Genomic DNA, 17,187 nt, shown 5'->3' on the forward strand with positions numbered 1-17,187 from the left:
ATTTAGATAGACATTTAATACCAACTTCTTGAACATACTGGCAAAAGTATATAGGATATAAAGGAATATCAGAAAGGATTTTAGGCTATGAAAATAATTGTTTACCAAGTGCTTTGTGAGGAACAAGGAAGGAGTTATTTAATCCTATGAAAGGACAATACAAATGTTAGACCTTTGTGAACAAACTGTAACTTTTAAAGGCCTCATCATTCAAATTTTACATTGAAGTACTCTGTGCAAAGCTCCGTAAAGATTCAGCTGATATATCCCTGTCGTAGCGACGTCTGACGGAGGTTTTCTTACCCACGATGCTGTCAAAGAAGGCGCCGCGCAGGTGCCAGTCGTTCTTGTCGTTGAGGAAGGTGATCATGTGGGACAGCAGCACATCGTTGGCTTTTTGCCGGCCGAAGAAGACGCAGAGCCGCGTGATGCCGTTTTCCATCAGCGACTGTTTGACGATGTTCTCCGAGTCGCTCAGCAGCGTCACCACCTTCTGCTGCACCATCTCATGCAGCGCCTGCAGCTCTGGGAACACACAGCGGCGCGCAGGGGTGGAATGTAACTACTGAGTACATGTACTCCAGTACTGTACTTAAGTACAAATGTTGAGGTACTTGTACTTTACTTGAGTCTTTTCTTTTCATGCCACTTTCTACTTCTACTCCGCTACATTTCAGAGAGAAATATTGGACTTTTTACTCCACTACATTCATCTGTTACAGCTTTAGTTACTAGTTACTTTACAAGTTACAAAACACATGTAGTTTATAAAATCTGATGTTTTATTATAAAGTAAACTAGCCGACAATATAACTATATAATATATAATATAATATAACGGCCTACAAGTCCAGCTGGAAGACAGAGAGAAAGGAGAGAAAGAGACAGAAAGAAAGAGACAGAAAGAAAGAGAAATAAAGAAAGAGAAAGAAAGGAAAGAAAGAGACAGAAAAAGAGAAATAAAGAAAGAGAAAGAAAGGAAAGAAAGAGACAGAAAGAGAAAGAAAGGAAAGAAAGAGAGAAAGAAAGAAAGAAAGAAAGAGACAGAAAGTTGATTGACTGGGTCCTTTACACGCTCTACAATGGGAGGATTTTTCTTTACTTTTCATACTTTAACTACATTTTCCTGATGATACTTTTACGTAAGTAACGTAGACTCACTGTATTCCGGACACTTTCGACGCATTAAGCACAGTAAAAGGCCCATAAAATATCAATGTCTGGAAAGATTAGCCTGATTGGTTTACCTGTCTCTGGGGGCGGGTCTTACACACATACTAAAGTTTGATTGATATAGAACAAACTGTCAGTAGACATGGTGTCCGGATTACCGTGAGGGCTAGCGGTATTCCGGATGGCTGGGAATTTCCCGTTGGACAAAATGCCTCTGTAAATGTGTATCTCTCTTCAAAGTTCTGGGGGAACTTCAGAGTTCCCCCATACCTGTCTATGGTCCCCCAGTGGCTAGAAATGGTGATAGGTGTAAACCGAGCCCTGGGTATCCTGCTCTGACTTTGAGAAAATGAAAGCTCAGATGGACCGATCAGGAATCTTCCCTTTATGATGTCTCTCTCTCTCTCATGGGTGAGCCAAATTCTCTGGGCGGACAAAGCAGAGAAAGGGGAGGTAACCTTTCCCCTTATGACGTCATGGCTTGAAAACGAGTGAAGCATGGCAGTTGGTCAAGACCACACCCCCCCAGTATTAGGGGACCACTAAGGTCTATATAAAGAGACTTCAGATACAGTATTAGGGGACCACTAAGGTCTATATAAAGAGACTTCAGATACAGTATTAGGGGACCACTAAGGCCTATATAAAAGAGACTTCAGATACAGTATTAGGGGACCACTAAGGTCTATATAAAAGAGACTTCAGATACAGTATTAGGGGACCACTAAGGCCTATATAAAAGAGACTTCAGATACAGTATTAGGGGACCACTAAGGTCTATATAAAAGCATCTAAAAAGCAGCATGTCATAGGACCTTTAAGTCTTTCCCTTCTGCTTGTCGTCCCTCCCCTCGCCATTTTCTAAACGCTCATAGGCGCACATAGGAAAACTACTGTTGATTTCTCCTAAAGGATTGGCTCTGGAAACTGGAGGTTGGTCAGAGTCGAAAGCGTATAAGACAAGGATGACATATATGTATATATTGCTCATAAAATTAGGTATTTATTTATAAAATTTGCGGGGAAAAAAGCCAAGTGTCCAGAATACTGTGAGCTGTAGGAAGTGTCCGGAATACAGTGAGCCTACGTTAACATTTTCACTGCAGGACTTTTACTTGTAATTTTTACAGTGTGGTGTTAGTACTTTTACTTCAGTAAAGGATCTGAATACTTCTTCCCGCCCTGCGTGTTGGTCACACAGACAAACACTTATGTTTTGAGCGGTAGGAATGTACCAGCTCGTGTGTGTGTGTGTGTGTTCTTTGTACCTGAGTCGTAGTTTTCGTTGGGGAGTATTTCCTCCGTGTCCTCGCCGCTCAGGTCGTGCTCGGTGTTCACGTTGTTTTCCTGAACCAACTCCAGGAAACGCAGCGCGCTCTCTGCCAGATGGGCAATGTTCTCTAAACATCAGGAACAAACACAAAAGAGAAAAAGACTTTCCTAAATCAGCGTCTCACAAACCTTTTTACGCCAAGGACCCCAAAACTGACACAAATCACTAGTCTGGCTCTCACCAGAACAAGCTCAATCCTTTGAGACTGAACATTAGTCAACGGGCATAGTTCAAATGACTCTGTACGCAATTGGATAGTCCTTCAACCAATCAGAGCAACGATCCGGGTGACGTAGCAGCGACAGCGGCATCAACGGGTATGTTGTAGGTAATGTAAACAAAAAGCTGCTTGGTCGCTTCTCTATCGCCATCGTGTTAAACCCGCCAATAGCGCGCCAGGTGGATAAGCCAGTTTGTGATTGGTCCCCGCAGATTTGTAACGGAAGCAGGATAGATAGACGTACAGGTTTCCAGCCTGAGCTGCACGGAGAAATCAAATTGGCGGCCGATCGGGCTGGGTTTACCCGGTCTGACAAATTACACCACGGACCCCCATTTGATGTGGTCATGTCCGAGGGGCCTCCATCTGGATTTTTGCTTTTAAATTTTTGATTGCCAACCAAAAATTTTACAAAACACAGCTGTAAATACTTTGTTACACGCCCGTTTTTTAAGCACTTCATCAGGGGAAGATAATACAGGACAAAGTATTAAACAGATTCAAATCAATGTCCAATTGGTTCGTTAATAATGTGACATATTATTATTATTTTAACAAATACATCTAGACCTGCACACATCTCTACACCCTACATTGGCTCCCTGGGCGTTTTAGAATAGATTTTAAGATCTTATTGTTGTGAATTGTGACCAAGATATGTTTAAAGAAAACATGTCATCCCGAACCCGAAGATCTCCTGACCTGCGTACGCCAGCCGGACGATGGTGGCGTCGTCCTGGGCGAGGTGGGCGATGCCCGGAAGGATGTACTCGGGGTAGATGTTGACGTCGTTCCTCGGCACCTCCTTCACCAGCGCCAGCACCTTGGCGAGGGTGCGCACGGCCTGGGCGCGCACGCGGGGCACGTGGTCGTTGCAGAAGTGCAGGAGGTAGGGCGTGATGCGGTCCAGCAGGATGTCGACGGCGAGCCGCGGCGCCAGGTGCAGCGTGAGCTCCAGCGCCGCCAGCTTGGAGTCGCACGAGTGCAGCGTCTGCAGGCAGGAAGTGATGACGGACACCAGCACCATGAGGCCCTGCTCCTCCCGGGAGCTCAGCACGCCATCGCTGCTTTCCTGAGACCAAGACGAAGAAGAGCCTGGAGGGGACAGGTAAGGTTTCCACGAGTTCAATTTAAGACTTTTTAACTCTTCTGGTGTCCTCGGGTCAAATTTGACCCATTTTCAAAAAGTTTCTATATCAGAAATTTTGGGTTTCTTTCAACCAAATTGTCAAAAAAAAAAATAACGTGGATGGTTCCATACAACGCTCTTCACGAGTAAATTAAATGATCACTTCAATACTTTCATTGAATTTGAAAAAAATAGCATTTGAAAATAAATTCATAAAAGAATGTTGAAAAACAAAACAAAAATGCAAAAAAAAAAAATCGACGAAAACATCGGAAAAGGTGACAAAAACATCTGAAAAAAGACAAAAACGTCCAAAAAAAGTGACAAAAACATCTGAAAAAAGACAAAAACGTCCAAAAAAAGTGACAAAAACATCTGAAAAATCGACGAAAACATTGGAAAAAGGTGACAAAAGTGTTAAAAAGTCGACCAAAATGTTAGAAATAAATGTGAATTTTAGATTTTGACCCAGAAAAAAAAAACGTTGCATGGTCGACGGGAAGACAACACAAGACAAGGGTTAAAACATAGATCCAGCTTTCCAGATATGTAAGCCTTTCCTGAGACCAAGACGAGCCTGGAGGGGGGGGGGGAACAGGCAAGTTACCCCCAGGCGTCCACAAGTTAAAAGACTTTTTAAGACCCCGTCGAAACCCTGAGAAAATTATTTTTCATTGTGTAGCCATCCGAACATCTAAAGCGAGCGGTATACTGGCCGTTCCACACCTGTCTCGCAACAGTGTGACGTCATGGTCGCGCCGTAACTGTTTATACTCCCGCGTGGTGGACGCGACACTAGTTACTAGGCTACCGACTTTGCTATTTCTACGGACTAGAAGAAGAAGGAAAACGTAAACAACGGCAGAACTGGCTGCAGCAGCATTGACGTCAACGTCAACAGCGGCTAAGATGATATTGGAGTCAATGGATGAGGAAGAACAGCTGCTTTGGAGCCTGCTTGCAAAGAAACAAAGAAAAAGAAGGTGGAATATTGGTCCTTTGAATAACGCCGGACATAACTATGGTGAGTTCAATATCCTCGTGAAACAAATGAGGAAGATAGACGAAGAGAAGTACTTTGAACACTTCAGAATGTCTGCACGATGATTCGATGACCTACTTCGTCAGATCAAGCCTTTCATTCACCATAAAAGAACTCATCTTAACGCTTAAGTTTACCAGAGAGACTTGCAGTCACTCTGAGAGTCCTGGCATCCCGTTACCCTTGAACTCGTCCATGCTTCCTGTTTCTGCTTTGTCGTGCGCCGCTGAAAAAATAGAGTAGTGCAGGACCTGTGGCCGCGCACTTTAAATCCTGGCGCGCCAGCGAGATCTACGCCATTTTGACGTCACATTGTGGCGCGACAGGTCGGTAACGGTGACTGTAACGAGGCCTTTAGATCTCAGCTACCCTCTCACCTCCTCGCAGGTTGTGCAGGATGTTGTCCAGGTCTTTGCGGATGACGAGCATGCGCTCGTCTGCCGACTGGAAGGTCTCTTTGGCGAACTGAGCCATGTACGGCTGCAGGAAGGTGTAGAAGATGTCGGGGAAGGCTTTCCCCCGCTGCTGCTTGAGATACTCCTCTGCTGTCAGACGCTTCTCCGGCTCCCGCTGCACCATCTGAGCTACCTGAGAGAGGAAACCGCTTTCTGTCAGAGGAACCTGCAACACTGTAGAACTGACAGAACAAGTAAACCACTGTCAGGCTACATTTACATCACTTCGTTTTGGGTTTAAAGCACGAGGCGGTACTAAATCAGCCGTACTAGCAGTGGGTACGGCAGAGATCAAACCAGCATCCCTTTAGACAGAATAGATTGTGAATCTCTGTCAGATAAATGAACTGTCTGCTGTATAAACAAAACTAGACTTGATTTTTAACAACCAACCAGCCGCCAGCGATCATTACCAGCTCTCGGACGCTGCGGTCCTCGATCTTCATGAGGACGTGCTCCGTCTGGAAGTGGCCTTTACGATACGCCAGCAGCTGGGACAGATCGAAGAGAGGGACGCCCTCGGTGAAGAGCTCCGCTATCACACAGCCTGAAAACACAAAGACACATTTCAAATACACACATTGCGGTCGGAACGGTTGGTTTTCCTGTAATAGCCCTTTAAATACAAAACCGTTCAAGGCCTTACTAGCTGTTTTATTATTTGTCTTTACCCACTAAGGGCCCTATCTGGCACCCAACGCAGCGGAAGCAAGTGTCTTTGCTAGTTTAAGACCGACGCTGTGGTCAGTCTCCCGTCCAGCGGCCACATCGTTTAAATAGCAAATGCACCTGCGTCCATCTGTGGCCCATGGGCGTGCTGGTCTTACAGGGAGGTGTGTTCAGGTGCATTCTGGGCGTGTTGGTCTTACAGGGAGGTGTGTTCAGGTGCATTCTGGGCGTGCTGGTCTTACAGGGAGGTGTGTTCAGGTGCATTCTGGGCGTGCTGGTCTTACAGGGAGGTGTGTTCAGGTGAATTCTGGTCTTACAGGGAGGTGTGTTCAGGTGCATTCTGGGCGTATTGCTATGTTGAGGCAGCGGGAAGTGATCGCGCTATTCACCAACAAAAACCTGGTCTAAAGTCAATAACGCAGCATTTCATTGTTATTTTAACAGAGCATTAGTAAAATGCTCCTAGGCTCGTGCACAGCGCGCACACTATGCTTGTTACACACACAGGGACGCGCAGCAGCACACACACATGCAGAAGATTACAAATAAAAATATTACGGTGCAAATCCTCCATCATAACAGCAATGCTCCAAGGTCCAAACGCGCCTGGCTTTTAAAGGGAATGGGAGATGATCTCTGATTGGTTGATTGCATGTTACGCCCAAAACACCCCTCTGATTAATGAAGACACTAAGTACAACCCTTTAGAACCATGACCCCGGGGCACGGACCCTTTTTTCCGCCGTCAAACTAACAAAAGTGGATTTGGACACATTAAAATAGGGCCCTTAGTCTTTATAACCACATTATTTGTGATTATTTATAAAAACTCTCATTGTGCAAATAATATTTTGTGAAAGCACTGATAGTCAACCGTAAAATATCGCCGCAATATCGACATTGAGTTATTAGGTCACCGACGTTGACATTTGATTTTTTTCCCATATCTCCCAGCTCTAATTTAAATGTCTCCCTACCTGCGGAGAAGATGTCCATGGCCTGTTTGAGCTCCCCTCTGCCCCGCTGGTTGTTGTTGGTCAGGTCCACCAGCGGCGTGTTCTGGTCGCTCTCCGTGGTGAACATGCTGCCGTCCACGAACCTCTCCGGAGCGATGTAGCACGTCCGCCGCCGCGACGTGTCGAAGAAGTAGTTGAAGTCGGCGGGGTTGTCCTCCGGCAGGTACGTGGGCTTGAAGCTGGCGAAGTCGGTGAGCAGCACCCAGTTCCAGCTGGTCACCATCACGTTCTCCGTCTTGATGTCGCCGTGGCGGACGCCGGCCCGGTGCGCCTGGTCCACGGCGTTGAGGATCTGGAAGGCCAGCCAGCGCTTCTCCACGTTGTTGAGGAAGGGCCGCGTGCTGATGCGGTCGTACAGGTTGTCGCGGACGTACTGGCGGAACAGGATGGCCGCCTTCTCCGTCAGCGAGGCTTTCTGGAACGGCAGGCAGTTCTGGCACGAGTGCAGGCGGATCTTCAGCTCCTCCAGCTCCTGTTTGTAGCTGGTCAGCGGCAGCGACGGGTCCTGGATGGCGAAGACTTTGACCACCACCAGGCCCTCGCGGTGTTTGGCCCGGGCCACCTTGAAGAAGCGCGTGCTGCCCAGGCTCTTGTCGTACTCGTGGTCGTGGATGTCTGAGAAGTAGCTGTCCACGGACAGGATCTGGGAGGGGGCGATGCCCGCCAGCTGGTTCCCCATCGCGGCAACCTCGACACAAACGTCTGCGGGGGGGAAAGTGACAGAAAAGATCAGTTTACGGTGCTGCACGATCCTCAGGGCTCGACATAAAGGCTTGTCTGCTTGTCCGGGACATTTTTGAAGATTTTTTTTGTTCACTGGACAAGTTAAAACTCAATCTAGAGATGGCCCGATACCATTTTTTGCTTCCCGATATCGATTCTGATACCTGAACTTGCGTATCGGCCGATACAGAGTACTGATCAGATACCAGTGTGTCATATATTTTATTATGTTTTAACAGCTGTATACTACTATCTCTGTATGATGATATGATGTATAATAGCTGTATACTACTATCTCTGTATGATGATATGATGTATAACAGCTGTATACTACTATCTCTGTATGATGATATGATGTATAACAGCTGTATACTACTATCTCTGTATGATGATATGATGTATAACAGCTGTATACTACTATCTCTGTATGATGATATGATGTATAACAGCTGTGTACTACTATCTCTGTATGATGATATGATGTATAACAGCTGTACTACTCTGTATGATGAGATACACTGTACTATCCTGTATGATGATATGATGTATAACAGCTGTATACTACTATCTCTGTATGATGATATGATGTATAACAGCTATATACTACTATCTCTGTATGATGATATGATGTATAACAGCTGTATACTACTATCTCTGTATGGATGTGATATTATATCTTTGTTGTCGGTCTGGCTCAGGTTAAACTCTTTATGAAACATGAATGCCCCAGAACTTTCTTTTATTCTCCAGTTTGACAGTCAGTTATCATCATCTGACATTAACTCCAGTACTTCCTGATACTGATACCAGCGTTTAAGGCGGTATCGGAGCAGATACTGATACTGGTATTGGTATCGGAACATCTCTAACTCAAACAAAATAAAATGCCATGTTACTTCACGTTATGTGCCACTCCTCAGTACTCCTGATCTGCTGGCCACTGAGCAGCTCCACAGGGGCCGTTGGAGGTTAAGAGCCTTGCTCAAGGGCACCTCAGTGGGGGTAATGAGGGAGGGACAAGCACTGCTCTTTCACTTTCACCACCCAGATTTTGTCCTGCCGGTCTGGGGACCGGTCACAAGCTCTCTTCTCTAACCTTTAGGCCAGTGGTTCTCAAACTTTCTTTTTACACCTATATAAAGAGGAACAATACAGCATCGGCAGGGATAGATTTACTAAACAACAACCTTGTAACTGAAAAAACATTGAAGTACTATTTCAAATGTTCAGATCCATCACTTAAGTCATTCATTATTATAGTTTACTTGTTTTAGGAATTATGCATGAAATATTTTTAAATAGATAGATAGATAGATAGCACTTTATTGTCCGTGTACACGGAAATTTGTCTTGCAATACAAGCTCCAAATAAAAGAGCATTTTGCAAAAAGATCACGTACCCCTTGCAGTACTCCAAGGTACCCCCAGGGGTACGTACCCCCATTTGATAAACACTGCTCTAGGCCACCATTGCCTGTATTGAACCAGGCTTTATCCAATGTTCATATTTCTGTTCTGTATGTATGCAAATTAGCACACATTTAAAAAGATCATGCCTTATTTGCATTTTTAAACATCACATTTCAGAAAACTCGTATTATAAAAAAATAATTGTCTTAATGTAAGTCAACCTAGAACGTTTAATGGTGATATCTATAAGTTTAAATAGTTTCCCTATTACCCTGCAGCTGCAGTGTCTCCCCCAATAACAATCCATGGGAGTAAACAAGGCTCACATGATTCAGCTACACCAATTTAGCATGCTAGCTAACCGTTATTACCGCCCTGAAATAAACTATTTGGGTTAAAAACACTTTGCCACAAACCCGTTAATGTCCCGGTTAAAACAATGAAAAGAGTACGTGTTGTTGTTGTTACCAGCTGCTGTTGACAGGACCGCTGTTGTTGTTGTTATTGATGATGATTGTGTGTACGTGCGTTTCAGCAGGCTAGCCGCTAGCGAGCAGTTGACGTTCAAAGTGACGCTGCTAACGGCTGCTAACGGTAACAAACTTCAGCCTGAACGCAGAGTAACCGTCTTCATTTCGTTTCCCGGTGCTTCGGCTACGACAGCTGTCAAGCTATCGTTACCGAACTTCTGCCGCCGTTAAAACGCCCCGCTGTGGTAAACGGACCGTAACCGTTAAAAAAAATAAACGTAAAAAGTAGCTAGCAGCCTGAATCACAGTTAGCTCGTTAGCCGTTTTCATCTGTTGTTATGAATCCGGGTCAGACCGGAAACTGTAAATTCGATGATAGCGCCCCTGCTGGTCTATTTAATTAATGCAAAGATCGTCTATCGAGATGATGGAGAAGATGACCCACTCAGTAGTTAAAAAAATAAATTAAACAATAATACCATTTACACAGTGGAGGAAAAGGTATTCAGATCTTTTTCTGCAGTAAAAGTATTAATACCACACTCGGAAATACTCCTCTACAAGTAAAAGGCCTGCATTTAAAATCTTACTTAACCTTATTAAGTATAAATGTTGCAGTAAAATGTTGCAAAATAAATCTATATATATATATATATATATATATATATATATATATATATATATATATATATATATTATTTGTTGTATTTATTTTACATTAAATTAAAAATATTGAAATACGATGATAATATTCTCTATTTAAAATACTGATACATTTATAGTAAATGTTTTAGTTTTTATAAATAACGGGAGAAATAATTAACAACATCGGCAACCAAGAGCCGAAAGTGTCTCTACGCCTGCGCAGTAAGTCTGTGTTGACGACGGCACGTGTAGCGGGTCTGATCTAGCATCTACCTCGTTGGGTGGGTTAGGTTTAGATAAAAGATGCTTTGGGTTAAATCCTGGTTACGAATAGACCTTTTCTGGCAGAAATGAGCCCTGAAGGCTAGCTTCTATGTGCGTGAGACTCCATTATGTAACCTGTAAGACTGACTGGGTCCACTGTGTCTGTGGGGAACCAGTAAAGAGCCACTGAAGAACTGGGACCGCAACCAGGTGTGTTCACGTGTTTTTCTTATATATATATTTAACGTGTTTTAACTATCAAACGGGACACCAACGACACGAGGAATGATATTATTTATTTGCTGTGGTTCCAGACGCCTTGTCGCCTTTTTTCTTTCATAATGGAAACAAATATTTCAGTGTTTGTTGACAGACGTTAGATTCTCATCCTCCTGTACGTTGTTAGCATACGTCATGTACACCAGACTCCGTTTACAAATCACCTAATTTTACGTTCTCTTGCAAGTCGAGATGTGGGAAACAGAAATTATTTAAAATAAGGTTGCTAACCTTAATGGCCATTTTTTGGCTGCCGAATATTGCTACATGTCTCACCGTGCTGTATGGACGTTATTTCAACCAAATCTAAATGTAAAACCAGCTTACACTGCTAATGTTTATCGGAGCGGTACGGCAGCTGGTATTAAGAAAAGACCTACTTAGAAAGTTGAACGTTTTAGGGGCAAGGCGTGCTATTTGGTGTAATGTATTCATTCCGAATTTGACAGTGGTATATACAAATACAGAAACCGTTGTCATTCAAATGTTATTAAATGTATGTCTCTGTCCGTAAGCAAGCAACATTACATTTATAAAATTTTCAAGGGAGTTTTGGAGGCGAGGTATTTTAAGGAGAGCAACCAGTGCATCATTTGGGTAGACATACACGACGGTTATGCGGTGTTTTCGTGTAAATTAATCAAGTAAAACTGTCTTATATGTGGTTGTTGTCGGATTTTGCGGTGTCAGAGGGATGAAGGTGCGTTTATTTTGAGTCAATGAGCAGGTTGTTGTCCTCTGCCGGGCGGGGCTCCCGGTAGCGCTGTCCGTGGTGCTGAAACTAACCCTGCGCTCTCCATGGTGCTGAAACTAACTAACCCTGTGTTATAGCCATTTCTCTCTCTCTGCAGTATATAAGAAATATATACAATATATACATATATATATATATATATATATATATATATATACATGTGTGTGTGTGTGTGTGTGTGTGTGTGTGTGTGTGTGTGTGTGTGTGTGTGTGTTTTAGCTCACGAAGTATGGATTAATTAATTGCATTAATATTAATTAATACCTTCGTACTCACATAACTATTTAATTGTATACAAATATGTTTGGATTTTTTAACTGTGTGTAGTGTAATGAGCAGAGGTGGAAAGAGTACAAAAATATTCTACTTAAGTAAAAGTACTTTTACGTTGACAGATGTTGACAGACGTTTACTTAAGTACAAGTAAAATTACCGGTATCAAAATCTACTCAAGTAAAAGTAAGATGTTTTTTAGTCAAAGTGAAGTAGAATTACAGATTTGTAAAACTACTTTAAAAAGTATAAGTACGCAAAAAACCCTACTCAATTACAGTAACGTTAGTAATTGTAATTTGTAACTTTCCACCTCTGGTATTGAGTTAAATCAGCCTAATTGATGTAACACTGTGTGGTATTGAAGTGGTTTCCATGAAACAGGCTACATGTTAATGTTATTTTACCATTATGATGTTCTTATCTTGTGATCTGTCTCTCTGCTGTCTCCCAGTAAGAGTCCTGTGATGTGTTTCAGGCCGACCATGTGGGAGAAAACGTTTCTGCTGCTGCTTCACAGTGTGGGAGGTACAGACATTGTGTTGTCATTTGAGTTGGAGGTTGTTCTGTGTTGATTTGACTATTACTAATAGAGCTCAACAGTGTGGTTTCCAGAAGTAAAAATCCCATTGATTTTCTCCATAAGGATTCTGATTATCAGCCATAATGTCTTAACCAGCCGAGGCAGACTGACCACGAGCTACGAGGTTGTGAAAAGGGGGTCAGCCCAATGGTCCCACATTTCTAGGACATTTTCAAAATTAGGTCTTGTGTTCCTACATTTCCCTTCAATTTAAGCCCTATCATCCCATAACATTTTTTATGGTTAGGGTTAGATAAAATCTGATACAAATTTATGAAAAAGGAAATGTGGGAACATAGGGCCTAATTTTGGAAAAAAAATCTTAGAAATGTGGGAACATTGGGCCTACTTTTGTAAAAAATCTTAGAAATGTGGGAACATTGGGCCTACTTTTGTAAAAAATCTTAGAAATGTGGGAACATTGGGCTGTGGGAACATTGGGCTGTGAGAACATAGGGCTGTGGGAACATAGGGCTGTGGGAACATTGGACTGTGAGAACATTGGACTGTGGGAACATTGGACTGTGAGAACATTGGACTGTGGGAACATAGGGCTGTGGGAACACAGGGCTGTGGGAACATAGGGCTGTGAGAACATTGGGCCTACTTTTGTAAAAAATCTTAGAAATGTGGGAACATAGGGCTGTGAGAACATAGGGCTGTGGGAACATAGGGCTGTGAGAACATAGGGCTGTGAGAACATTGGGCTGTGGGAACATAGGGCTGTGGGACCATAGGGCTGTGAGAACATTGGGCTGTGGGAACATAGGGCTGTGAGAACATAGGGCTGTGGGAACACAGGCACGCTCCCGTGAAAAGACAGTTTCTGCTCCTGTAGATGCTAGAAGTCCGTATAAAATATACCTTGTTTTACAAAAAACATGTTTTATTCATGATGTCCCTGGAGAAATACTACACCACCCACAATCCTAAGTGTAACAGCGACGTCTCTGTTTGGTACATTTCGCTGTTACCATGGAAACCTTTATCGTACCGCGAAACTGTGAACATCTACAGCAAGCTTTTACCATTGAAGTCCCTGATAGTTTCTGTACACGGTCTTGTACCTTTGCTTTTTTTTGTCGTTTTCAAAATGTTTTTTTTGCGCCGAATCAAATGTTTTATGGTCACGATTCATCTCATAGCTGGTTGGCTCGGTTCCAGACTTGAAACTCTTTATATAAGCATTGTTTTGAAACCTCAATGGAACAATCCAATGGGGAAAAACACTTCCGGAACCGGAGCCGTTAAACAACCGTTGAGCTCTATCAGAGCCCATATACGGAGAGCCTGTCCACTCCCTATTTAGCCCCATTGTACCGTATTTGGTTGCAGTTCCACCAGAGTTTCACTGGGGGTGATCGCGGGCGAGTGCAAAATTAATGGGAGTCAATGGAGCTAGATGGCTAAATTTGTCTCTTTCGCCTGATTGTCGGTGAGGAATCTCAGATTTGATTGTAGTTTTTACAAGTTCAACATGGATTATAGGTCAAAAGTTGAATGAACGAGTACTTATGTCCTTTTGATTTGTTACAGGTTGAGTTGTTGTTGCTCATAACACGCTAGCATTCTGCTAATGAATGCTGATTGGTCAGAGAAGGACTGATTACGATCGGAGATCCCACTTGACGGCATCCGAAGCGGAAACAGAATGTCAGAGCCCGTCTACGGGCAGAGAAGTGACTCAGAGCTTAAAAGGCTTTTTAGAACAAAAAAACGACTTTAAAAAAATCTAACACCCAGCAGTGTGTATTTTCTTAGCCTCCCCTTTCGAATGCAACATTCAAATTATTAGACAAAAAATGATATCCTGAGAAAAGTGGATTTTGAGGGGTACAGCTCCATAGACCTCCATTCATATGGAACCAGAGTGGAATTGCAACAAGTTCAGAAGCTGGAAGTTTCCTGAGAGTGGAAGTTCTCCCCTTACTAGACATTCTCTGGTATTGTGTTGTGTTGCAGCTGTCGTTGCGTCTCAGTGCTGGCAGGGGGCGACCTTCTCCGAGGCGGTGGTGTCTCCGGCGGTGGAGAGCAGCGGTATCCTGCGGGTCCCAGGCGTGTCGTCTCTGCCGCAGTGCGTGGAGGCGTGCTGCGACCTGCCTGGTTACGACCTGGCCTGGCTGTTCGAGGGCCACTGCTACATCCTGAGCTGCCAGCAGAGGGAGAGCTGCCAGCCCCGAGAGAGACCCGGCGCCGACTCCTTCCTCGCCTTCCTGCGGAGAGCGTCGCCGCAGACGCTGGTGCTGCAGTCTCTGGTGAGAGGAAAGCCGTACGCCAGCCGCTGGAGGCCCCTCTTGCAGCCCTCCGAGGCCCCCGGGGACCTGGAGGTCCTGAAGGACCTTGCCCTGTTCGACGGGCCCCAGCAGGACTTCTCCGACCCCGGCATGCTGGATGTGGAGTATCCAGAGGGAAGCCAGAAGGAGAGGGACGGCCCCGGCTCGGAGGCTGAGATGAGGACCGTTCAGCCATCCTTAAAGGGAAGAGACGGGTACAACCAATCAGAGGCTGAGGATAGTCCAGAGAGGGGGCTGACAGAGAGCAGCGTGGCCCAGAATAGAGCCTCCTCTGGGGGGAACATCAGTCAGGGAGACGAGGGCAAAACCGGGAGACCAACTGATCCTGCTGCTGTAGAGCACACAGTGAGTGATTACGTTATTCAGGTTAATGAGGCTAATGAGGATATTACAGCACTCCAACAAGTGCACATAATGTGGCTATTAAAGGACTGAGATCAAATCCTGAAATTGGTTTTATTTTGAAGAAATTATTTAACTTTTATTTTTTATTTTGTAGATGTTTACTGTAGATCAACATTGCACTGGTTCATACAAGCAGCATTGTTTTTCCATTTTCTCATTCATACAATAACAACAATACAGCAGCAACCAAGAACATACAATTGTAATTATTTGGCAGATTCTAAACATCAATGGTGAGGCACAGTAGCAAATAGCAAGACTTATGTTAAGAGACTAAAGAGCAAACCAGGAGTCAAAATAGCAGAGTAAAATTTCCTTTGAAATTAAAGTATTAATATATGTGACCCCTCATCCCACACCTTCTTCCCTCAGCCTCCTTAAATGTTTCTAAACTGGTCCCCATACCCTAGAAAATACACCTGGGTCAGCCCAATGGTCCCACAGTCCTATGTTTCCACATTTCTAAGATTTTTCTTAAAATTAGGCCCTGTGTTCCCACAGCCCTATGTTCCCAGGGTTAGGGTTAGTTAAGGTTAGGGGTTAGGGTTAGTTACCAGATTTAGCTAAAAGATGGAATGTAGTTCCATCTGTAGTCCATTGCTACTGGATAATAGGTTGGGTGAAATTGGCTACCAAATTGCGAGAAAGGGGGATAAAATCTGAAACAAATTTTTGAAAAAGGAAATGTGGGAATATAGGACCTAATTTTGGAAAAAAAATCTTTAAAATGTTGGAACTGTGGGAACATAGAGCCTAATTTTGAAATAAATCTCAGAAATGTGGGAACATAGGGCTGCGGGAACATAGGCACGCTCTCAACGCACCATGTTCAACATTTTTTTTTATATTCTTTTTTCTGTTTACTTTCAAAATGGAGATGTTTAATGGATGTCACGTCTGTGTGTTCAGTACAGAGAGGGAGTCATAGACATAGTTAGCCTAGCTTAGCACAAAGACTGGAAGCAGAAGGAACCAGCTAGCCTGGAAACGCTTGGCAACAAGAGAGAAATAACAGCAAAGATGTCGCACTCTGTTAATGACTCATCATGTTTATTTTAAATTTTTTTTTACAGACCGAGCCACAAGGCGGCACTGATGCAACCTCACTGACGCTCTCACTGCTACAGAAACCAACAGCTGTCTCCACCCAACAAGACCATATAAGGACTTCCCTTCCCACCCCTGCCACGCCCCATTGGCCCACCAGCACGCCCATACAGCCAGGTACATCTTACAGTACAATGGCCCTCATTTATCAACCTAATGTAGAAACCAGCGCAGATATCAGCGCAGAAATCCTCTTACGACAGGCTTCACGTGTGATTCATGAAACGTTCGTATCACACCAATCACAGCGTAAGAACGGTGGTACATTGATAAATGCAGCGGCTGGAAACGATCGTAATTTAAATATCACGCCCCAATATATTCTGGGTTTTGAGGCCTCGCCCCTCCAATTTACGACACAGAGAGACATAATCCGGCTGAGAAGCGGCACTTTTCAGAGGTGGAGATTGAAACCCTGATATCTCAGGTTGGTGTGTAGATTTGTCAGCCTGAAAACTGGTATTAAAGGCTGTAGAAAGAATGCGGAATGGAAAGAGATCACTGATGTAATCAACAGTGTTGCCGTTGTAAATCGGACTCCAGCTGAAGTTTATTTAATTTATACATCCTTGACATATGTATGCTATAGTCCTAATAGTAATATACAGGCTTATATTGCAATCTCTTAGGCCTATATGGTTTACGTATATTTAAATAAACACACAGTAGCGGAGTTTATGCAGTGTCTTTTAGTTTTGCTCGTGTTTTTTTCATGAGTCAGAACCAGGCAACAGCTGTGAGGGAGAGCGCGTATCCTCCGCCCCCCCCGTGCTGGACCACCACCCCGACCCTGTCTCCTGACAGCAGAGGGGCTGGAAAAACAAGCCGAAATATATCGTTCACTAATCGTGAACCCCACAATGTTGCAGACTTTTTCTGCCGTGTATAGCAGGGTCCCCCCCCGCTGATGCAAGACCATGAGCCATCTGCCCTTAATCAATCC

The 17,187-nt window shown here is 43.9% G+C and overlaps 2 protein-coding genes across 5 annotated transcripts in view; one reads left to right on the top strand and one right to left on the bottom strand.

Annotated features, from left to right (window-relative positions):
- The window catches only part of pik3r4 (phosphoinositide-3-kinase, regulatory subunit 4), a 35,389-nt gene extending 25,396 nt beyond the window's left edge, over positions 1–9,993 (bottom strand). For 2 of the 3 annotated variants that reach the window (XM_031301434.2, XM_036006325.1), the window contains exons 1-7: positions 9,639–9,992; positions 6,999–7,739; positions 5,766–5,899; positions 5,275–5,485; positions 3,429–3,821; positions 2,442–2,573; positions 304–525 (exon numbers count right to left, since the gene is read on the bottom strand). In XM_031301434.2, the coding sequence (XP_031157294.1) occupies positions 304–525; positions 2,442–2,573; positions 3,429–3,821; positions 5,275–5,485; positions 5,766–5,899; positions 6,999–7,716 (1,810 nt within the window). In that variant the 5' untranslated portion in view covers positions 7,717–7,739; positions 9,639–9,992. Of the gene's footprint in view, positions 1–303; positions 526–2,441; positions 2,574–3,428; positions 3,822–5,274; positions 5,486–5,765; positions 5,900–6,998; positions 7,750–9,638 lie in introns of all 3 variants that reach the window. The other variant, XM_036006326.1, reaches the window with a different exon arrangement.
- Positions 9,994–10,514: 521 nt separating this feature from the next.
- kiaa0319 (KIAA0319 ortholog) overlaps positions 10,515–17,187 on the top strand; it is a 25,706-nt gene continuing 19,033 nt past the window's right edge. Inside the window, exons 1-4 of one of the 2 annotated variants that reach the window (XM_031301439.2) lie at positions 10,515–10,759; positions 12,310–12,383; positions 14,401–15,077; positions 16,211–16,361. In XM_031301439.2, coding sequence (XP_031157299.1) covers positions 12,323–12,383; positions 14,401–15,077; positions 16,211–16,361 — 889 coding nt within the window. In that variant the 5' untranslated portion in view covers positions 10,515–10,759; positions 12,310–12,322. The remainder of the gene's footprint in view (positions 10,760–12,309; positions 12,384–14,400; positions 15,078–16,210; positions 16,362–17,187) is intronic. The other variant, XM_031301440.2, reaches the window with a different exon arrangement.

The sequence above is a fragment of the Sander lucioperca genome, chromosome 10 (assembly GCF_008315115.2).
Source record: "Sander lucioperca isolate FBNREF2018 chromosome 10, SLUC_FBN_1.2, whole genome shotgun sequence".
NCBI lineage: Eukaryota > Metazoa > Chordata > Actinopteri > Perciformes > Percidae > Sander > Sander lucioperca.